At 39.1% G+C, this 24,345-nt stretch overlaps 1 protein-coding gene across 1 annotated transcript; it reads right to left on the reverse strand.

Annotated features, from left to right (window-relative positions):
• Positions 1-2,045: 2,045 nt before the first annotated feature.
• On the reverse strand, positions 2,046-9,697 carry LOC113053442 (ras-related protein Rap-2a). Its single transcript, XM_026218458.1, has 2 exons — positions 8,575-9,697; positions 2,046-4,311 (listed from the first exon to the last, which is right to left on the reverse strand). The coding sequence occupies exons 1-2, from the start codon at positions 8,886-8,888 to the stop codon at positions 4,074-4,076; spliced, it is 552 nt and encodes a 183-aa protein (XP_026074243.1). The 5' UTR covers positions 8,889-9,697; the 3' UTR covers positions 2,046-4,073.
• Positions 9,698-24,345: the final 14,648 nt, after the last annotated feature.

Consider the following 24,345-nt stretch of genomic DNA (forward strand, 5'->3'; position numbering starts at 1 on the left):
AATTCTTATTTAGTTTCATTTAAATGCATTTCCTCTCCCTCTTCCTGGAGTGTTTCCTTGCTACGTGTCTCTTGGCTGTTTCTTGGTGAAGTAAGCCTGTTGAATGTCTTTACTGTATGCAAATAAATAAATAAATAATAATTATTATTATTATTGCAAAGAAATGCCACACATGCCAGGATCTCCAAATGACCTTCAAACTATAAATACTAATTCACATTAAGACACACTTATGGCATTTAAAAAACAACTAGTGTGCTGTAGCTCACGTATCATAGCAGCTAAGTCTACATGCATCCTGATGGATTTGATAGATGTGTGTCCTTCTCTTCCCAGGCTAACTATTTTTGGCCAATCAAATCACTGCAAATTAGAGTGTGAAATTGGCAGCATGTGTTGCCATGACACCCAGGCTAGCAATAAGCCTCTCCTGCTGTTGTCTGAGTCTCTTCCTCACGGCTCTGCTCTTACATCCTCTGTTCATTTCTCATGTCCTCTCTTCACTGCTTTCTCCTGCAATCCTGTGTCCAGTGAGTGGCCAGAGAGTTCAGGTCTGCTAGAAAATATGTATATAACAGCAGCTTACTGTTCACACAGACTTTCCTGCTTATGTACAGGTATGTATATTTTAGCATACAGAGCATGCTGTATATTTTATAGAACAATACCAGTCAAAGGTTTGGGATAATTGGGAAAATGTTTTTGAAAGAAGTCTTTTATGCTCACCAAGGATGCATTTATTTAATGAAAAATACAGTAATCTTGGGTAATATTACAGTTTAAAGTAACTGTTTTCTATTTTAATGAATTTTTTTCTGCTGTGATGCAAATATGAATTTCCAGCATCATTCCTCCAGTCTTCAGTGTCACATGAACCTTCAGAAATTATTTGCGGCTCAGTTATCAACAATGGCTCTTATTATTATCAGTGCTGAAATCAGATTTTGCTTCTTAATTCTTTCGTGGAATATTTCTGTTTTTACTGTATTTTTGATCAAACATGCAGCATTGGTGAGGATAAGAGGCTTTAAACATAATATAAATCATAATTATTGCCAACCTTTGACTAGTAGTGAATATATACTACAAAAGTATGCAGGATGCAATGATATACAGTATCTTGAGCTTTAGTATTCCACATTTTTTTCACATAACCTCACTATACAAAATTATTTTGTAATTATTTACTAAATAATTTCTAGGAAACAAACATTACTGCAGTTTTTTGCCCTTGAGTGCATACATAAAATTGTAATCAATGCATTTGAATAGAAATGCTAAAGAAACATGCACTTTTTATGTACTTTGTTTTATCATATAATATGTTGATACAAAAAAAGAAGATAAATACAACATAAATATCTTTTATTAAAGTAAAATAATAAGCTGACAAAACAGCATTTCTCATATTCATTTTAATTCAAGTATTAATTTTACTAAAACTAAATTAACACCATTAAAAAAATCTATGTAAACATAATAAAAAAAAATCAAAAGAAAAACTTTTTTAATGCATTATCAGAAAATATTAATCTAATTTAAAATATTAAAAAAGATACTATATATCAGTGATACTCCAATAACACTGCCGTAACAGATCCTACTGTAGAAACGCACTGTTTGCTGACAGTCACAAATAATTGAACTAAACTCATTTCCCCTGTGTGTCAGCTAGCTCCATGTAAAATAAAACAGCTTTTATTGAACTACTGATATGACTGGAGACTTCATCTCAGAAGCTGTATTCATGTCTTCATGTGTAAAACTTTTATGATGATGGAAAAACCTCTACAGCACCTTAAAGTCAGTTTAGTTGGAAAGCATCTGTTAAATGTTACACAACTAACTTGTATCTCTCACAACTAAATAGTTTAACAGCTATCAAATAAACAAAACCTGCCTGATGGAAAACAGACCAACTCCAGGATGTGCTATTGTTCTTCACCGTAACATGTTCTGGTCAAATATTTCTCATTTATAAAGCGCCATGTGTTTGGACAGTAGGTTATAAAGCATGGAGAGAGAAAAAAACACAGAAACTGCACTGCAGTGTCAGATGCACTTTATTTAGGTGCCAAAAAAAAAGTGTCACCATTCAGTCATTCAGAAGAGTTGAGCACAGGTCCACATACAAAATATAAAATCAATACTGACTCAGAGCTCTCTATTCAAACACACACACTCACACACCTCCGTAATCTCTAGAAGTTCAGCCAAGAGGAGGATACCAACAAAAACTGGCAAACTCTGTACTAATGCATAATCAGTCAACCAATAGCCATCATCGTCAGCATCAATGACCCACACGAGCATGACATAATAGAGAACGAGTGCAGAAAGGGGCTGAGATATTGAAGAGATACGTGAGAAATAGGGTGATCAACCAGAGAGAGACAGAAATAGAGAAGAGTCCTACAGAGCCATACAAGATCCTAAATGAACAGACGTTCTCTGTGTCCAGATGTGGAGGACGATACGTCCCTGTCCCGCGTGAGCCGTCCAATCAGAGACAGGAGCTCATGCTGCATTCCATTCACTTGGAAAGTTAACATTCCTGCTTGCAAAAAAGTGCAATAAAAAGTCTCTTGACACTTGGAAAAACACAGTTGAGAGTTCCTGAAGCTGACATGGTGGAATTCGGAAAGATGCGCAATGTATATTTATGTAATTAAACTGCAACCTTCGTAATTCCACAACTGCACAAAACCATAAAGTGATTTTGATTTTATTCTGATGAATCGTTCAGCCCTACTGTGCATCACACAAACACTGCTGCTTATGTGAAGCAACTGCGCTACAAATGCATAGAACACACACATATTTAAAAAAGAAAAAATAGATTTGACCATTTTCAGCAAAATATTAAGAGGTGAAATAAAATCCAAGAATTCAAAATAATCTCATCCACCATCTTGGACGAATTGTTCATAGAGCTCACCGCAATGCATTCTGGGACTGTCAGCCCAAATCTGAATTTTGTGTAAATCCGATTGAAATCAGATCATATTTAAATAGTCTGAACGGAAATGAACTACATGAAATCCGATTTGTGCAAATCTGTTTCGAGCTACATTTGTATGTGGTTTGGAATCCGATTCAAATCACATTCCTGGAAATCCGCTTCAGTCTGACCGGTCAGATCGGATTTAGCCTAGCTTTTTTACCTTTTCACGCATCGTAAAACATAAAAACGTCAAACGTTTCTGTTTACAGAAACAAGCTTGTGTTGTTGCGAACTGCAGGTCAAGATGAAAGATAATATACTGCTAGGATACGCACCTCTTTTTCCTGTGTTTTCTGCCGCTGCCTCATAAAATTAAATCCATAATAATAATAATCCAGCGTGATTGCAAATATAGGCTATAGCAAACTGTATTGCTTTTATTGTTTTTAGCATTGGCATAACAGCACAACGGCATTGCCACAGAAACCACATATTCCATAAAGCGAAAGAGCACTTATGGACACCACTGATCTATAATATGACGGACACACAAATCATATATGAACAGTTGCAATACACTGTGTGTACAGTCAGTTATTCATCCAGATATACACAAAATCAGATTTGGGCTGACAGTCTGAACGAGGCTTAATTAGTTTGGGCTTTTATTCTGTCTAGTTAGGAACAAAGCTGAAGTCACCTGACTGTTATTCTACCTATATGTGTTTTAGAAGAGAAATCAATGAGAAAATGAAGATTTTGAGGGTTTTATTCCCAAGTAAATGGACATTTATAAAGTCTTCAATAAATGATTATATGGCTATATCAAGCATATGGCTAAGAACCCTCTTATTTTGTCTCTCTCTGACCTGGTGACAAATTCAGATAAAGTCAACGATACCATAAAACATAAAAGTCCAACTCATTCCCAATGAAGGATCCTGCTCAAACAGGAAGCGTGAAAGCGAAGGCAAGTGCTCTTCCTGTGGTTGAGTCAGTCAGGAGTTAAAGTGACAGGAAAAAGTAATCCTCAGAGTTACTGTCAGTCTGCAGACACAGCATGATGACTGAAGACACTAGAAGGTCTCTCAGAGCTAGTGTAATGGGAGTTCTCCGTGTGTGTTGGGGGTTATTGTATATTGCAGGAGGAGCAGCACGGATCATCTTTATCCGGCTGTGCCGCGTAGTCCATCTGCCGCACGATCTCAGCAAAGAGTTCGTCCACCATGGTCTTGCTCTTGGCAGACGTCTCGATGAAGGGACATCCCCACTCCTCGGCCAGCGCCTGTCCCTCCCTCACAGACACCTCCCGCTCGCCCTCCAGATCCACCTTATTCCCCACCAGGATCACCGGGACCTTCTCGTACCTGGAAACACATGCACAGTTTCTCTCAGAACAATCAAACCGCATTCATGCAAACCATTCCTTGTGAACAAGAAGCAGACTTTAGCATCCTTTTCAAAAAGAGTACTAATTAAATAAAAAATGATGTTTTAAAACGTGTGTTAAGAAACAGTCATGAAAGTTCCCTCTATTTTATTAATATATTATTAGTATATTAAATTAATGCATTTAGCAGACGCTTTTATCCAAAGTGACTTACATTGTATTCAGTCTAACAATTTTTCCTAACGTGTTTCCTGGGATTCAAACCCCCAACCCTGCGCTTGCTTGCTATGCTCTACCACTTGAGCTACAGAAACACTATTAAATATTAAAAATATACTTTTATTTGAAGTACAGTTCAAGTGTCCAGTGCACTTTAGGATGCATTCCAGTAGCTACATGAAACACGTTCAAAATGCATTTAACTTCCATGAGTCATGAAACACAATATTTGAAAGGAAATGTATTTTTGTCTTGATTTTATAGATCAGGATTTGATTGGCTCATGGATGTCAGAGTATGATATATTTGGTCAATATTATTTTTGTACACATCCACAACAAAGTCATTTTAAGTATCTAACATTTTACTTGTTCAACCACATTGCTTGATTTCATTAAATATTGCATAAAGAAAATTTGTGTCTTTAAAGATTTGATTTTCGAAATAAACATCATTCACAATCGTAGGGCGAGTAAGTTTATGATATGATTATTTTTTTAAAGAAATTTATACTGTTATTCAGCAAGGATGCATTAAATTGATCAAAAGTGACAAACTGTTTTAAGCATTAATAATCAGAAATGTTTCTTGAGCCGCAAATCATCATATTAGCATGATTTCTGAAATGAAATTCAGCTTTGATCACAGGAATAAATTACATTTTACAATATATTAACACAGAAAGCAGTTATTTTAAATTGTAATAATATATTCCTGTTTCCACTGTTTTATGTTAACAAATGTAGCCTTGATTACAAAACATGAACAACATTAAAAAAAAAAAAAGTCTTATTGACTGAGGTTTTAAACGGTTGTGTAATCGACTAGATTCACAATACAGCTGTCATGGCCTCACCTTTTTGTTTAATTGTCTCAACTGTATTAAAATGGATCGCTGTGATTATACGATTTGATTTTCTCACGGCAGACACACAATACATCCTGCACCTCGCGTCTGAATTCTCACAGTACGGTCTTCCTCTGGGCCAAAGAAGAGCGTCTTCACCCACAACCACTAATCATGGCCAAGGGAGGATCAGGAGGGTGGGGTTACTGAAGCCACGCCCCTTGCAAACACACCCTGCTATTAACAAACCACTAATGACATCACCGTTTCAGAGTTCTTCCAGAAGGACGTGTGCTGTGCCTTGATTCTCACAATTTGTGGGTCATGAACCAAAAATGGGTCACACGTCAGTACTGTACCGTTTTAGTAACATTTAGCTTTGCTGAATTGCATTAGGGTTTAGTTACATCTTACACTGTTAAATTACTGATCATTGCATGATTTTATTATCGTGTGATTTTTTTACTGTATGAATATGACACTTGCTTTTAGAATCACCTGTGCGAGTCATTCATTTCTGTAAATGGCACTCAACCCTCGTCCGCTCTTTGACTAGCCGTCTCATTCATCCTTCAACAAGAACAAAAGTCTGTCTCTTACTCCCACTGTCTCCTCCTCATTATGCATCGCTTTTACTGTGTGAAATATTTATGCCATTCAATTATTCAATATTTTCTGAAGGCAGAAACATCCTTCAGCGTGAGAGTAAAGATGTTATTTGTGTGGGAGGAGATGTTGTTTGCAGGGCTGTACATGTATTTCTGGTTCAGGGTGACTGTGAAGTGAGTGGGAGTGTGGTCTTACATCACACTTTAGGGCTGAGTTACCAACTGATAAGAAGGATCCTTTTTTTTAATAATCGCTTTTATTCCACCCCGATTATTTTGCTTATTATAATCTTTATTTCACTAACTGTCGCTATCATAAAGCTCCTAATGGTGATGGACTGCTCCTGGAATATTATTTGGGAGCCAATCCTAAAGCATGCTGGAATCCAGAAAGAATCTAAAAATCCTGTTTTTCAGTGGGATCTTAACGGATCCTTAGGGAATTCTTAAATGGTTAGAAACGGTTTAAAATATGACCGAATTGCATTCGCAATTTTGTCTGCCACTTGTTGCTTACATTTTATCTTCAATGGCATTCAGTCAAACAAGCACTGATTTAAAAGCCCCATGAAAAAGGCTCATTTGTATCTAGTCTGTATTTTCTGTTTAACACTCAGGAAGTCTTGAATAACAAAGTAACAGCACCAGCTGTAATACATTCCAACAATTTATAAACTTAACTTCCACACTTGTTTTCCCAAAGGCCTGGACTCTTCTCCTACACGACAAAAACATTCTACGTATAGGGCCCTATTTTAACGATCTGAAACGCAAGTGTCAAAGCGCAAAGCGCAAGTAAGTTTGTGGGCGGGTCTCGGCGCTGTTGCTATTTTCCCGGCGGGATAAATGGCTCTTGCGCCCGGCGCAAATCTAAAATGGGTTGGTCTGAAGTAGCTTCATTATTCATAGGTGTGGTTTGGGCGTAACGTGAAATAAACCAATCAGAGCGTCATCCAACATTCCCTTTAAAAGCAGGTGCGCAAGCTCCATTATGGATTGCTATTATTATGGCGTATTTACCAGGCGCACGCCAGGAGCGGTTCACAGCCGAGGAGACTGATGTTCTTGTAAGAGCAGTGAAAGACAGAGAAGTTGTGTTGTATGGCGATGGGAGAAACCCACCCAAAATAGCGTCGGTTAAACAGGCGTGGGAGGAAATAGCCACAATTGTTTCATCGATTTTTTTTCCTGGTTCTTGACGGACAAACCAATTTGTCAGATGTCCTTATATACATATATGACCTCAAACAGGTCTGATCCTTAATTACTACAATTAGCCTGAATAATTTGTAAGCTAGATTTATGCCTATTTTTTCACATCTTCGTGGCACACCACAATGATTTCCGTCATCTCATGTGTTAATATTTTTTTAGTGTAACAATTTATGATTTGCAAAAATAACTGTTGCATCTGTGTAGATTACATGAGCAAAGTGTATGCGCGTTGTGCACGCTATACATTATGGTCAAGCATGCGCCCTTAAAATAGCAGAATGAACAACGCGCAACGCCCACTGACTTTAGACTAGGTTTTTTCTGGTCAGTGGCGCAATTGTTTAATGGAACAGCAAAATAGCACCAGGGATTGTTTGCGCCGGAACACGCCTCCTTTTTTGCGCTGAACCGCCCAGGGAGCGCAAGTTCATTCACTAGTTTAGCGATGTGCTTCTGTGGAGGGAAAAGCATGCTTTGCGCGGGTGCAAAATAGGAATGACACATGCGTCGGTGTACAAAGTCAATTGCGCTGGGTGCAAGATAGGGCCCATAGTATCTAAACAAGATGAATTTTTATTTTGTAAAATGCTGTTATAAATATAAAAATTATAATAAATAAAGTTATCAAATTGCATTTCAGATATGAAAAAAAGCTATTTTTCAAACATGCCCAGAACAAACTGAAGTTCCTATTTTTGATGGATGGACACAGACAGACAGACAGATAGATAAATAAAAAGATCATTTCGGGGTGTTTCTTTGAATGCTCAAATTATTTTTTATTAATTCAAGCCTTCCAGATCTCTAAATGACAGCTACTTGCAACTGCACTTGACCAGAAACTATGGTTTTAATAAGAATAATAGGCTAATAATTCTGTTTTAATTATTAATTTATGGACTACTTTTATTGCTATAGTGGAATTAGGGAAGGGATACACACACACACGCACACACACAACTTTGTCTGAAGCCTTCAAATGCATATTTTTCCCTCCCTGTAAAATGCTTATATATATATATATATATATATATATATATATATATATATATATATATATATATATATATATATATATAAAAGCCACAAGACCACCGTTTTAATTTCATTACAGGCTTTGATATGTTTCCTAAATGCATGAGAGCAGCATTTGACGTGTGGATCAGGTTCAGAGCTTCACTCGAGCATGAATCTTTGATGCAGACAGCAGTGCGTCTGAACACTGGATGCGACAGGCCCGTGCTAGAGGCCCGGATGGACTCACGGGACAGTCCTGGACACACACGCGTGTCAAGACGGTTTCTCTCGTGTGCAAACACATGTCATGATTCGCTCAGGTGTGTCCCCTCACCTCTTGACTCGGATGATCTGGTCTCTCATGGGCTTGATGTCCTGGAAGCTCTGCTGGTTCACCAGACTGTAGACCAGGATGAAGCCCTGCCCGTTTTTGATGTACAGGTCCCGCATGGACGCGAACTGCTCCGTGCCCGCCGTGTCCAGGATCTCCAGCACCGACGGCGACGAGTCCACCTCGATCTCCTTACGGTAGAAATCCTCGATGGTCGGGTCGTACTTCTCAATAAACGTCCCGGTGACGAACTGCACGGTGAGGGCGGATTTCCCAACCCCGCCGCTCCCGAGGACCACCACTTTATACTCACGCATCTCTCCGGTCTGAACGGCTCACAGAATCAAAATAAACTCACACGGCACTCGACATGACAATGGCATTCATTTTAAGGGCGTTTAAACGGGTCTGTCCACGGACATAAACACGCCTCGCTTCCCGTAGCTGCAGCGCTTCATGATCACGGAGCACCGGCGGCCCGCGCGCGCATATAACTCACACCGGGGAACGACTGGATAGATGCAACCGTCAATAACTTGTGCTTTTTATCTGCTCAGCTCACCATCCTATAGAAGTAAACGAAGACTGCATGGAGAAACCCAACGGACTGCCTCTGGCATCGGTGCGTTAAAATCTGATTACGTGAAGCGATCGGGGCGCATGCTAGTGTTTTCCGTCTCCTTCTGCTCTCTCCGGTCTTCATTTATACACTAGCACACCGCCATGCTCACGGGTGGGGATCCTCCACTGCGCTGCTCCACTGTTGTGAAGTCCGAATCATTTCGGCGAACCGGTTGATTCAAGCAGTTCGTTCGAACGAATCAGTTCAAGAATGATTCACTCATTATTTTACGTCATGACGTAATTATGTCATCTTCTGCTAGTTTCTTGAAACAGTATGGCCTTTCTTTCTTTCTTTCTTTCTTTCTGATAGTTTTATTTATGAGGTTATGTTTGATGGTTCTGTTTCTACTATGGAAGTTGTTTAAGCCACAGAATAAATAATTAAAAAGTTAATTTAAGTTAATTTATTTTATTTTTTTACCCAGAATTGTGAGATATAAACTCTAAATTGTAAGCTGTATACTCAGAATTCTGACTCTTGAAACAAAATACAACTGCAAGCTTATTTCTTAATTCAACAAAAAGTCAGAATTGAGAGAAAAAAGCTAGAATTGTGAAATAAATACAAAAATGTGTCAGAAACATTGCTTTTGCTCAACATGCTTATTGATTGTTCTTAATTTATCTGGTTTAACTATGTTTTCTAAAACATTGTATTTATTCTAATTTATCTTATTCATTAAGCTTATGATTGTCATTTTTGTGTTTTTCCTCTTGTTTGTTACATGTGAAATTTTCTGTAGGTTATCCTTATTTTGTCCATTTCTGTTTCTTATAGTATTATCAAGTCAAGTTCAAGTTAAGCTTTATTGTCATAAGATACATGTACACTGGAGAAAATATCATGCCTCACAGGACCATATGGTGCTACATAAATACAGATATACAACAATTAAGTAAAACAGTATATATATATATATATATATATAATTCTGGGTTAGTAACACTAGAGGAGAGAGTGTTACAGGTGGTTTGTACAGGCACACTCACCTGTGTGTAACACACTTCAAATTGCAAAAAAAGAAAAAAAAAAACCCGGCAGAAAGTGACGCAGTGTTGGTGGTCCAGGTGAGATTCAGGTGATACAAGTTATGGGTAACAGTATGGGTACATTACAATAACACAATAGGCCTTTAACTTTTTTTAATTCTTATAATTTCATATATTTAATGTATCCCCATTGCGTCTAATGCTGCCCAGTTTGTAATCCGTTCTCTGTTGTGAAATGGTTTAAATTATTAATTTATTACGATCATTTATTATTCATGCACTTGTTTCATCTCGATTGGATCACTGTAACTCTCTTTATTCTGATCTTCCTCAATCTTCAGTGTCACGATTGCAAGCTGTTCAAATTGCTGCAGCAGGTCTTTTGACTGGGTTTGTTGTCTGGTTGTCACATTGTCCTGCTAGAGCACTTAGATCTTCGAGTCGCTTGCTTCTAACTGTACCACTGTGTCTGTTCAAATCAAAGGGTGATCGTGGTTTTTTCTGTGGTTGGCCCCAATCTTTGGAATGGTCTCCTCCATCATGTGAGATCTTTTTTTTTTAATGCTTTGTCAACAAGTAGCATGTACAGTGCCATATCTCACTATATAACAAAACATTTCACATGCCTCAACAAAAAAGAAACAGTAAATACTAAAAGAAATGAAAAAAAGAAAAAAGGAAAAAGAAGAGAGTGTACATAAGCATCTTTTTACAGACAAACATATGTTGTACATACATTTACATTTACATAGGATATTACTAATCAATTTAATAATACAGAAAAACATACTTTACAAGTCAGCACCATTATTTATTATTATTATTATTTTATTATTATGTAAAAATGTTAAAGGGGGAGCATATATTGTTTTAATTGCTTTACTATTTTTAGATTTTGATATCACACTTACATACATTTTAATCTCTTTTTCGAGCACCATAAAAAGAGGTTTACCTTTAGTAAACTTGCATTTATGAATGTGAAATTTAGATAGAAATAAAATAAAATAAAATAAAATGTATAATAAAACCAACATCCCTTAAAGAGTGATCCTGAGGCCTGCTCCTTCTTTGGACATTATTCAATCTAGACTTAAATCTTATTTTTACTCTTTAGCCTTTGTATGTGTGTAGTTGTTTTTATCAGTAGATTTGTTTGATCACTGTACAGACATTTTGGATCAGTTTACATTGTGTTTAAATGTGCCTTATAATCTATGCTTATAATACATGTTGTTGTTAATTTAAAAGATCCGACTCAGTTGGGTGATTCACTCAGAACCGGACACTTTCACACCGCTTTCTTCCATCTCGGCTTCCGTACAGAGGGCGAAGGCAGACGCTGTCGTCGGTTAACGGATCTTCGAGGTGTCCAATAGCCGTCCGGCTGCCCGAAACCGCGCCCACGATACCGAACACACCGAAGATGAGTTTCCGCTTGAGTCAAAACTAGACGGTTGTCACTGACGTAAGGAAATATTTGGGCGAACAAAAAAAAAAACACTATGACATTGTAGTGACCCGTTTAGTGCTGGAGTTTGCATTGTAAACATATCTATGTTAGCTTACCTAAAATATCACTGTGACCCTTTTTATAATCATAAAAAATATGGAATAATTTAACATTTTATTAAGTTATTATAGGCTACATTAAAATAAAAAATAAAATAAAAAATACCAGTTTATTCAGAATAAAATAGCAAACACAATGTGATAGTGAAATCAGTGAGTTAAACAGTCAATAGTTCATTAGAGTCAACATTTTCTTTATGGATGCTGTCAATAAAATAAGCTTGTTTTGAATTCAGTATATATTCATCTAAATGTCACAAATGTTTGCAGTGAGACAGACAGCAAGTGTTTCATCAACAGAGAAAAATCCCAATAATAATAATTAAAAAAAAACTAATCAAACATTTAAATGTATTTGAACATTGCTTGTTGAAAAGCAAACACAATCAGGAGGAAAAACTAAACAAAAACATATAGGCTATTTTTAAAGTAATTTGTTGGTGGTTGTGGCAAGTTTTGATTGTCTTGTATAAAACTTAGGCTAAGTGCTAAATGTTTAAAAACACACCAACACAAAAGTGAGTGCACTTTAAGTACAGTCAGTGGCGGCTCCAGACAATTTTGATTGGGGGGGGGCAATGGGGGGTCCTGGTCTTTTCAAGGGGGGTCTCATGAAAACCAAAAAAAAAAATACAGTGGACATGGCTAATAACTGCATATTTCTGCTACTAAACAACAAAAACACCTTTGCAATGTAAACAAATGACAGGCTACATTTGTTATTCATATCACACTGCACTTTCATGTCAGGTATATTATGCATTTTTATTGACATTGATATTTTTACATTTATTTCCAGATAGATATTATTGAGTTTACAGGCTAAAGTGGTCTTGCTGTTGTAAACACTGTTGCTATTGTAGAAAAAATATTTGCATCACATTTAAAATATAATTATATTTTAATTCATTTCTGAATTGTTTTTATTTTTATAATGATAATTCAGAGAATGAGAAAATCTGAATAAGCCTTACCAGTGTTGTGATAATTATTTTTACGTGTTAAAAATAAATAAGTACTGTAATATAATAAAAGTTTATTCAAATAACATAAAAAAGACCAGACCCCTCGATGCCTGTGAAACTTTTCTCCCTCAAACAGCACGCTAGCGTTACTTCTACACTACAGTCTACACACAGCAACATATCTGGATGTTCTCACATCACATCGTTCTTGTAAAATAATAATAAGTAAATAAACACCAAAATCACTTCGCTGAGAATGAAACACCACTTACCAGCTGCCACGATGTTGAAAATATCCTCTAGCAATTAAAAAATGTGCGTGCAGCATGAGGAATCTTCCCGGTTGGATGAGGTCGTCGTAAGGCGAAAGGTCATCATGTTGGTCATTTTATTTACGGCCAAATTATTATTAATAAATTGTACTAATATTATGATTGGGCGTGGGCAGGCATTCACAAAAGTGTATGTTATTACAAAAAAAAAATTGAGGAAATTTTGCTTTGACAAAAGGGCACTTAAGGGGCAAAGGAGCAGGTGCTCAAGTGAACCGGTTCTTTCGGACAATTCGATCAAATAAACCAGTTGAAAAAAAAATGGTTCACCGGTTCTTTTGCGCTCGATGTAATGCCGTCATTGGCGATGATTACCCTTCATTCAAGCCTTTGGTTTATCCGCGCTTATAACATTAGCACAGAATCAGTTCAGAATCAATCACCAAAAGAATCAGTTCGGTTCAGATGCGCTCTGTGTCAGTCTGCTTCACGCTGAATCACGCATGCGCAGTTATCATCAGCTCATCGGTTCTCGAATCGGACGCGTCCGACAGAAACGGTACTCGGTTCAGTGTATGAATAAATGTCGAAATAATTATTATTTATTATTGTTCTGCGTAGTTTTAAGAGAAACATTCTTTATCCCGAGTATATATATTTTTTAATCAGGAAGAGGCTGGGGGTTCAAATGGGGGGTCAAGGCATTTTTTGGCAGGGTCTTGAGACCCCCAAGACCCCCCCTGGCGCCGCCGGTGAGTACAGTACACAATAACCCTGCTGGGCTTTAATTTACCTCACTATTGCCCAACATTCTGTAGCTAGCTACAATTTAAAGCAACTGTAAGTAACTTTTTTATCTTTCCTGTTGAAAATGAACAGCATTCCTGTTGACCAAGTGTATAATGTACATTCATAAAATACAGTGATGGACTGTTATTAGGCTAAGTTTAAGTAGATACAAACGAGTTGAATGAGCAGCAGCATGACAGTAGGTGGCGCTGTTGGTATGAGAGAGAGAGAGAGAGAGAGAGAGAGAGAGAGAGCAGCTGCTGCAGCAATGCGGTGGTCCTGCGTCCAGCATCCACTGAACACACTGCAGTCTGATGAGCTGAGCCTTTACAAATGGCCCTCGGACATAATCTCAAGTTCAAATGAATTATAACAAGTATTAAAACACAGTAGGAAAGAGTTAGGCCTATTGCAGTTTCGTACTAAAATACACAATGAGGTCTAAATGTCTGAGACCACACTGCAAATAGATTTTCCCCATCTAAACCAATAATGAACAATTTTGGGGATTTTGAAAAAAGAAAAAAAAAAGTTTTTTTTTTTAGATCACCATTTAAATAAAAATACTTTATTTTTGAAACATTTAAATTGTTTGGGGGTTCGATTCCCCGGGAACACATGATATGTAAAAATTGATAGCCTGAATGCACTGTAAGTCGCTTTGGATAAAAGAGTCTACTAAATGCATAAAATGCAATGCATTCATAAAAATAAATCATGAAAACATGAACTAGATGACGTCATGCGCTAATTAGTACATTTATGACGTATGTGCGTCGTATTGTATTGCCTCCCTATGCTCACATACTGCAATTTAATTTAGCCATTTAATTTAATTCTGAATAAAACTGTTTTAATTACTATATTTTAATGTATGTGTTGTCAGACAACCGAATTAATATTATAATGACTGAAACGCGGTCCATTAAGACTACATAACCAGCTCTCAAACATTAATCTGCACTAATGAAATCAAATACACATACGATGAAGTCAGTGGTCGTGCTGTGACTGATGTCGGCTATACTTGCTTATAAAATAGAGTTAGAAGCAACAGAATATCTTCTTTTTTTTTTTTACTGAAAGTGCTGCTCCTGTCTGCACTCGCTAAACACAGCAGATACAGAAAGAGAGGCTCACGCTGGGAAAGAGAGACTTTGCGCTTGTGCGGCAGCACCAGAGAGTCTCAGAGAGGCTAAATAACGATTGCCCAAAAAGTCGCTAGATTTGTCGCTAGTCGCCTTTTTGTAAAAAAAATCGCTAAATCTAGCGACAAAGTCGCCAAGTTAGCGACTCCACTGCCCAGCGGACTGGCTTCAACCGTCTCGCAAGTGTTCATAGGCTATTACTCGTGAGGTGTAACCAATCAGATAGCTCCGTGTGCAGGACATTGACCAAGTCTGCAGAGTGGTGAATACGGAGAGGCTGCTATATCAGAGGCAACTAAAGTAGCGCATTTTAAAATAAAATTTACTTTAATCAAACCACGGATCCGTGATAAGTTTTGTGATCCGTCTCGCCACTAGTGTAGTAGCACTGATCACTTTGAGGGGGGGATACATTTATAATAATTATAAAATAAAAATAATTATTATTATTTAAAAATAATTAAGCAGAGGCAGGGATACATTAAACAGAAAAGGGGAAATCCCACACATATGTGATATGCCTCACCTAGAGTATTCTCTACTCGAGCTGTCCTCCAAATGTGCAAGTCCTCAGATCGAAGTGTTTTTTTGTTCGCCGCTGCCTCTCCTGGCAAAGAATCTACTGTCAAGCTGTTTTTTAGAGATCCTGAGTTATGCTGGGCCGTCACCAGGAGGACTTATCTGCTGCCAGGGGTGCAGAGGAGAGTTTGGCAGCACAAGTTAATGATCTGTCTACTCGCCTTCTTCATGGTCACCAGGAATCACCAGTCATTCCAAGTCATCCTTCTCTTCATGAACCTCTTGTGAACAATCCTCCATGTTGTGCAGGTGAGCCGACTAAATGTAGAGCCTTTCTGACGCAGTGTGAGGTAGCCTTGTCCCTGCAGCCACAGACTTATGCAGAGGACCATGACTGCATCGCCTATGTGATTTCGTTGCTGACTGGGCGCGCTCGTGAGTGTGGAACCACCGCCTGGGAGGCTGGGTCTCCCTGTTGCCACCGTTTTGAGCTATTTAAGGAGGAGATGATTAAGGTTTTCGACCAGTCAGTTTTTGGACGCAAGGCGTCGCTTTATTGTGGCGCGGCTGGTCACTTCGCAGCTTCATGTCCAGTAAAAAGCCAGAGCTCGCCAGTAGACAGGGGAGTACTGGCGAGCGCTGCTGTAAAATCCTCTCCACCCAAGTTCCATACCACTCTGCCTGCAGTTCTTCGTTGGGTGGGCTCCTCTGTATCGTGTCCCGCATTGATCGACTCGGGATCTGAGGGGAATTTTATTGATGAGAGATGGGCTCGGGAACACAACATCCCTCTGGCGGACCTGAGGAGTAACACCACCGTCTTTGCCCTGGATGGTAGTGTACTGTCTGGGGGGAGTCTCACTATCTCAGGAAACCATCAAGAGACTATTTCTCTTCTCATTTTTTGAGTCCCCCCCCCCCCAGGCCATTGTGTTAGGACATCCCTGATTGACTCAAGAGGTTATTCACCTCCGCGCCCATTTTGGTCACCCCGGACCCTGAAAGACAATTTATAGTAGAGGTCAGCGCTTCCGACATGGGAGTTGGGGCTATTCCATCGCAACGTTCTTCCCTAGATGACAAGGTTCATCCGTGCAAGGTTTTTTCTTTCACCGGCTGAGCGCAATTATGAGGTTGGTAATCAGGAGCTTTTGGTGATTCGTTTAGCTTTTGGGGGAGTGGTGGCACTGGTAAGAGGGAACCAATGTTCCATTTATCTTTTCGACTGACCACCGTAACCTAGAGTACATCTGTTCCGCCAAGAGACTTAACGCTCGTCAGGCCCACTGGGCATTATTTTTTGGTCGTTTAATTTTTTTTATCTCGTTTAGATCAGGTTCTACGAACCTTAAGGCCGATGCCCTCTCACAGCAGTTTGGCTCCACAGAGGAGGCTTCGACCGGGGAGGCTATTATACCCCAACACTGCGTGGTCGGAGCTGCCATCTGGGGAGTGGAACAGACGGTGAAGAGAGCTTTTTCTCATCCGTTCTCCAGTGGGGGCATGCTCATTTTATTACGCTTCTTAAACTACTGTCCGCCCAAGATACCGCCCAGATAATGGTAGATCAAGTATTCAAGATTCACGGTCTACCTTCGGACATTGTGTCGGACAGAGGGCCTCAATTTGCCTCTCTGTTCTGGAGGGAATTCTGCAGACTGATTGGGGCATCTCCCAGCCTGTCGTCAGGATTCCATACTCAGACCAACAGGCAAGCCGAACGGGCCAATCAGATTCTCGGAAGTATGTTGCACAGCTTGACTTCTCAGAGCCCTGCTTCCTGGTGCGATCAGCTATCCTGGGCAGAATATGCCTATAATTCCCTACCCTAATCTGCACACTGGGTTATCCCCTTTTGAGAGCTGCCTCGGTTACCAACCTCCGCTCATTTTTCCCCAGGAGTCTGAGACTTCCGTGCCATCCGTACAGGCTTTTATTCTAAGGTGTAAGCGCACTTGGAGGAGGGTGAGATCTGCGTTATGTCATACTAGAGAGCGCACTTGTAGAGCAGCTAATCATCATCAGGTTAAAGCCCCTCGTTATGTTTGTGGGCAGAAGGTGTGGTTTTCCACCCAGAGTCTGCCTATTCACGAGGGCTCTAAGAAACTTATGCCCCGTTTTGTCGGCCCTTTTACTCTATTGAAAATTCTTAGTCCAGTAGCAGTCAAACTAAGATTATCTCGCCAGTTACGTCGGGTACATCCGGTATTGCACCTATCCTGTATCAAACCTGTCATTCACGCTCCCAACCATCCCACCCTTCCTCCTCCTCCTCCTCTTGGCGAGGTGGGTTCCATTTACAGAGTTCGCAAACTGCTTGATGTCCATCCTCGGGGGCATGGCCATCAGTTCTTGGTGGACTTGGAGGGCTATGGTCCTGAGGAGAGGTGGTGGATTCTGGCCCAGGACGTCCTGGACCGCTCGCTCATCAAGGACTTCTACCGGGCTCACCAGGCCTCAACCTTGGGAGCGCCGGGTAGCTCCATTGAGGGAGGGGTACTGCTAGGATCTGGGTTGCTTCTCTGCTCTCTCTTTCTCTTACACAAGCACACACACGCATTCCCACACTCATTAAAACTCACTCACTCACACTCCAGTGCGCGCACACACTTTCTCGTTTTCGCTCTGTCATCACCTGTTGATCATTGCAATCAGTGCTTTCGCTGCTTAGCGCTTACACCTGTGTATTGTCTGATTACTCTGTCTGCTTCTGGCGTTTGTTCTCTCTGTCCTGTGTCGGATTATTGTATGAGCTACACTCTTGTATACATGTCAACTTTAATCTTGTCTTGCCCTGTCTTGTGTAGCAACATTCGCCTTAGTGTGCCTGTCTCCTGTTACAAGCTGTGATGTGCCTCACTTGGCAAAGAATCTACTGTCAAGCTGTTTTTTGGAGAGTGTTTTTGTGTTCTTATTCCGTGCCATCTACCTTCAGCTGTTTTTTGTTAAGCAATAAAAGACTTTGATTTGACCTACTTTTGCTTTTGGATCTTCTGCTTCAGCACCTGGCATATATAGTGCTGCTGCAATTAAAGCAAAAACATGTTTTTTTTAGAAATTGTTAAATTTATGGTATTTTTTGATAATTTGATATAATATAGTTTATATAATTTTGTATAAATCAGAAGGAAAAAAGCAAAACAGAAGCATTTTATGCAGCTGCCTCAGACTTAAATTGCCCCATATATTGTAAAAGGAAAATATTTGTTGACAACGAAAATGTTAATTCATATTTATGGAAGCAAATTAGTCTCAAATATAATTCATGCAAAAAACACGATTCACACATGCGTAGACGATTTCACATGCATGTAACTTAATTTACATACACACAACAAAAATTCAAGTGCATGAAAAAAAATCACAAAAAGCAATTCACATGCGCAAAATAAAATTATATATTCATAAAATACATTTCACAAATGCAAAACACAATTCGTAGATATACAACTGTGCACAAAAACCTTTGATTGTTTAAAATGTACGAGTGTCTGAATGTACAAATCGTAATTTACTACGAATCCACTCGGATTTGTGTGTGTGTGTTTTTGAGACTTTACTGGCAGAGCTCTCTTCCCACGTGGGTCTGTCGTACTCTTTAGCCAATCAGATGCGAGCTTACCATTCTACCAATCATATCATAAGCCAGTGTTGAGTACTCGAGACTCGGACTCGGTCTTGGACTCGGTCTCGAGACCGTATTTTAATGGTCTCGGTCTTGTCATGGACTCGTGTGCATTTTGACTCGGTATTGACTCGGACTCGAACATATTAGGAATCGGACTTATGCCCGAGTCCACTCGAGTCCCAATCCAAATATTTCATGATTATTACTGTATGTTGATGTTTATTTAAATTGATGTATGAATGACACATCCAATGACTGGTAATTTTCTTTTGACGTGAGACGTTAGGCCAGCAACACACTGGATGCGTGGCGCAAGCGCCTCAGCTGCGTGGCGTGTCTGTTTTTAATTCGGCTCCCATGTTAACAGGTTAGATCTTGCAGACTGCCTGCGTGAGACGCGCGTCCCAGGCGCGGCTCGAGCCGCGCGGAAAAAGCGCGCATGCTAGAAATAGAACCGACGCCTATTTTTCACGCGACACGCGTGCATGTGGGAAGCGTTTCCAGGCAAAATATACTAGGAAAATATGTTTATATGTCATTTTGTACACAAATACATATTAATTCATGACATTTTGATATTTGAAAGTCTATAGGTTGACATAAATTCAGATATAAATGTAATTTTAAAAATAAATTAATAATGATCGATTTTCAAATATTGCACCTGTCAAACATACTCTATTTTGCCTTCAATACTGTTGACGGTGTCTTATCAGTAGGTGTGTAAAAAGATAAAAAAATAAATTTGATATTGTAATAAAAAAAATAAAGAGCCTGGTTTTTTGGCGGCCTCCCTCTATGTCACCTACAGCCGCAGCAGCGCGCCAAGCGCCGCGTGCAGGCACGCTTCTGGTGTGTAAAGACACAGAAAACGCGAAGCAGCCACCACGTTTCTGGCACGCAGTAGACACGCCACGCAGCCAGTGTGTCACCGGCCTTAAGTTACCCTCCTGCCTCCGTAACTAAAAAAACTTCGACTAGTGTGTATTTTACCCTGCATTAAAACGCACCATCCAGGGAAATTAGCATTAGATTATCCGTTGCTGTTACAGAAAGTGATGAAATGGTAACTGTTGTCAGTCCCCGCTTCCTCTGCGCCAGTAGAGAGAGTTTTTAGTTGGGGTGGATTGATCATGAGACCACATCGTGCTTGGTTGGGTAGCTGGATGGTCTCCTCACTTATTTTTTTGAAAAGTAATTATGCCCATCTGTAATCTTCACAACATCTAAAGTGCACATAATCCAAGACATTTTCAGGATATTAGCAGTCATTAGTTAAGCTTCAAGGTTAAAAGTTATGTAAAAGCTGTTACAGTTGAACATTTACAGGTATAGTGGTACAGTAATGTTACTTGTACTAGAAAGGTTATATAGAATTACAATATAGAGTCGTACAGTAATATTATGTGTACTAGAAAGGCAGAGGTGGGTAGTAACGAGTTACATTTACTTCGTTACATTTACTTAAGTAATTTTTCGGGGTAACGAATACTTTTCGGAGTGTATTTAAAGATGGGTACTTTATACTCTTACTTGAGTACATTTTTTGGGAAAAATCTGTACTTTTACTTCGTTACTGTGGGCGACGCCCCTCTAGTTACTTTATCTTAATGCAATAAATGCTTCAGTTTATTCCAAAGTTCCAAACGCGCCGTCTACTTTTCTCTGGACAATGAGCGATGCCCATTCGCGAATGATTCATTCTTTTGAGTCAACTCTGTTCAAAGGCTTGATCAAACCAATTGGCAAACGAGTGAATTGGTTCATGAATCAGTTTGATTGAGTCGTTCAGTTCCATGCTGCACGCGCTGAGCTCTGAAGCGGTTCACTCAGAGTTGTAACGTTTAAGAATATTAGCAGCGTTGAAAACGGGGCTATGGAACTGCACTGAATTGAAAGCTAATCTGCAAAGGCTATTCTTTGCTTGCGATGGAGATCCTTATTAGATGAACGCGTGTGCTGTCTACTGTTTAACAGGTAATAACTTGGGCTACATTCGATTACAGTACACGATACCACTGTGACATTAGTTTGTTGTACGTGTGTGGCTTATAACAGGTTGAATGCAGCTTCCAAAAGACAAAGAATAGCCGATTAAGATTTTATTAATTTTAATACAATCACACCAGTGCGAGTACGTTCAGCAAGTCATATCATCAGCTGCTAAATTCAGATCTGTGATCGCTTGCTTGCGCTGAGCCAGAGACAGACGCGTTTTTACAGCGCTGCGCATTAACCAATCACACACGGTTCTGTTGAGCTTTTGAATGCAATGGCCAATCAGAGGTGTTCCGATGAGTCATCGCTGAAGTGCCGGTGCTTCCTTCACTCGCTCACTTACTGAATACCTCTTTCTGCCGAATTCTCTCGTCAGAAACAACAAAGTGCAGATGTGTGTACGAATCTATAATTAAGATATTGATTTCACAGTGTTAACAGTTTCAGTGATTTTAATGGTAGTTTCTGAGAGTGAATGAAATCTAGACTGTCAGTGAAAATTATGTTTAATAATGTAAATGTTATTTGCTCTCTTTCTGAACAATGAAAGATTAGTAGCAATATTTATATCACATTAACTTTCAATGTTAAATTCACATTTAAAATAAAGTCAGTCGTATTAAAAATATGTTATGGCATGACACCTATATTTGTTACTTAAATAAACAGACAGGGTTTTATAATAAATTACATAAATTGGATTAAAGGCTGATGAAATATATACATTTATACACACACACATACATTACATACATTTTTTGTCTATATATCTATATAAAAAAAGGCTCCGTATATATGACCCAAAGTAACTAGTAACTAACTACTTGAGTAGATTTTTTATCCGATACTCTTTTACTCTTACTCAAGTAACTATTCAAGACTAGTACTTTTACTTTTACTTGAGTAAATATTTCTAGAATTACTTTTACTTTTACTTGAGTAAAGTTTTTGGGTACTCTACCCACCTCTGTAGAAAGGTTATATGGATGTGTATAGTGGTACAACGATGTTATGTGAAAATGAGCACTTAATATTGACAAGTAACACTTCATAATACTAATAAAATTACCTTTACACCACATACTATGTGGCCCTTTTAACCTTTATTGTTTCCACCAAACATTTGACATACTCTTGAAGATTTCTTTAGGTCTTGTCTCAGACCCAATCTCTCTGGTCTCGGTCTTGACTCGGACTCGACCCTTTCTGAACTCGGTCTTGACTCGGACTCGACCCTTTCTGAACTTGGTCTTGACTCGGACTCGACCCTCTCTGGACTCGATCTGGACTCGGACTCGAATGAGCTGGTCTCGACTACAACACTGTCATAAGCCACTGAGAGTGCATTCAAGGAGCACGATTCTGCGCACCTTTTGCGCAATATGGATTAATTAGAAAGGAAATTAAGCCTTTACATCAGTAATCCAGAAGAACGAATGAAGAACGGAAAGCACGGGTAAGAGTTTAGTTTATTTCATAAAAGTCTGAGTTTACACATTTTACCGTTTACACATTCAATCAAGTCAGTTTTTCTAGTTAGAAAACTAGTTAGAAAAAAATACAGTTGTAACAGGACAGTAACAGTAATTATAAGTTAAACTGCAATCAGGATAGTAAAAAGAAAGACCTGTAAAGACAAAAGTAACATTTTGAGAGTTGTGAAATTATAGTTCTAAATAATCTTGTTTTAAAAATTGATGTCTGTTAGGTCAGTGTGTACTTTCTTACAGTAATACATTTTAAAACATGTAGCCTAGTCATTGTTAACCACTACGTTGAAGCAATGTATTTCGATCAAGATAAACAACATCAGATATTTAGAAACATTGTTAATTTTTTAAATATATTGTCTGTACATTGAAATGCATCTTTTTCTTCTTATAATTTAGGAATATCTAAAGCAGTACATTCTTCAGCGACTACATGATCGTTTAGTTCATGGCTTGGAGAGACAGCCACTGAACGTTACCTAGAGTTTATTTGCAGACAGGAACTAGTATTTATTAGTGCCCTGGCTGATATGGTAGATATGTCAGAGGATGTAATGGTAGCTCCTACAAATCTGAGCAACCATATACAGCGTCTGAGGTATATGGAGGCTTTGGAGCAGGTATCTATAACAATGGAGCTGGGACAGGGACATCCTAGAATTTAAATTTCTACGATCGACCTTACCCATCTAATAGAACTCGGTCTTCCAACCCAGTCTATTGCAAATTAACTTGGTGTGTCTTGTGCAAAACTTTTCAGGAGGATGAATGAAAACAACTTATCTGTAAGAGCTTTGTACAGCACATGTACAGATGAAGAGCTTGATGCCCTTGTCACAGAGATTAAGACCTCCATGCCAGACGCAGGATATTGTATAGTTCAAGGGGCTCTACTGGCACAGGGGCATTAGAGGTCAGATTCTGGAGGGGAGGTCCTAATGCTTCGCAGGGTGGAAGATGAAGAGGAGGTTTGTGTACAGTATCTGCCCAGTCCTTTCTAAGGTTATCTTGGACTTTCAACATCTGTCATTATATCAACAGGCTGATGTTCGAGGTCTCTGTAGACCAGAGGTGTTTAAAGAGACTCCTGGAAGAACTAGTTTGGTACAGCATAACATAGTACTTTGTGATGGAGCATTACCTCGACGAAGGAGTTATCGTGTTCCTAAAAGACTGTTGATCTCTTTAAAAGAGGAAGTGGATCAAATGTTGAGTATGAACATCATTGAACCCTCTCGAAGTGACTGGTGTAGTCCTGTGGTGTTGGTTCCAAAGAAGGATGGAAGTCTTCATTTTTGTGTGGACTTCCGTTATCTTAATTCTGTCTCTAGATTTGATTCCTATCCAACACCCAGGATTGATGAACTGATTGATTGCCTAGGCCAAGCTAAATGGATAACCACTATTGACCTTTGCAAAGATTATTGACTGCCCAGGCAAAAGAACTGACTGCATTCCGCACTCCTTGGGGTCTCTACCATTTTTCTGTTATGCCTTTTGGGTTACATGGGGCTCCTGCTACATTTCAGAGGCTTATGGATCTGGTGTTGTCTGGCCTTTCCAATTACGCAGCTGCATACTTGGATGACATTATTGTGTATAGTTCATCCTGGGAGCAACATCTCCAACATCTGAAGGAGGTCTTCCATCGCATCCAGGAGGCGGGTCTCACCATCAACTCTTCCAAATGTGCTCTAGCTAAAAAAGAAACGGAGTACCTTGGGTATGTAGTCGGTAATGGGGTCATTAGACCACAACTCCAAAAGATTGAGGCCATTC

This window comes from Carassius auratus, chromosome 34 (assembly GCF_003368295.1).
Source record: "Carassius auratus strain Wakin chromosome 34, ASM336829v1, whole genome shotgun sequence".
Classification (NCBI taxonomy): domain Eukaryota; kingdom Metazoa; phylum Chordata; class Actinopteri; order Cypriniformes; family Cyprinidae; genus Carassius; species Carassius auratus.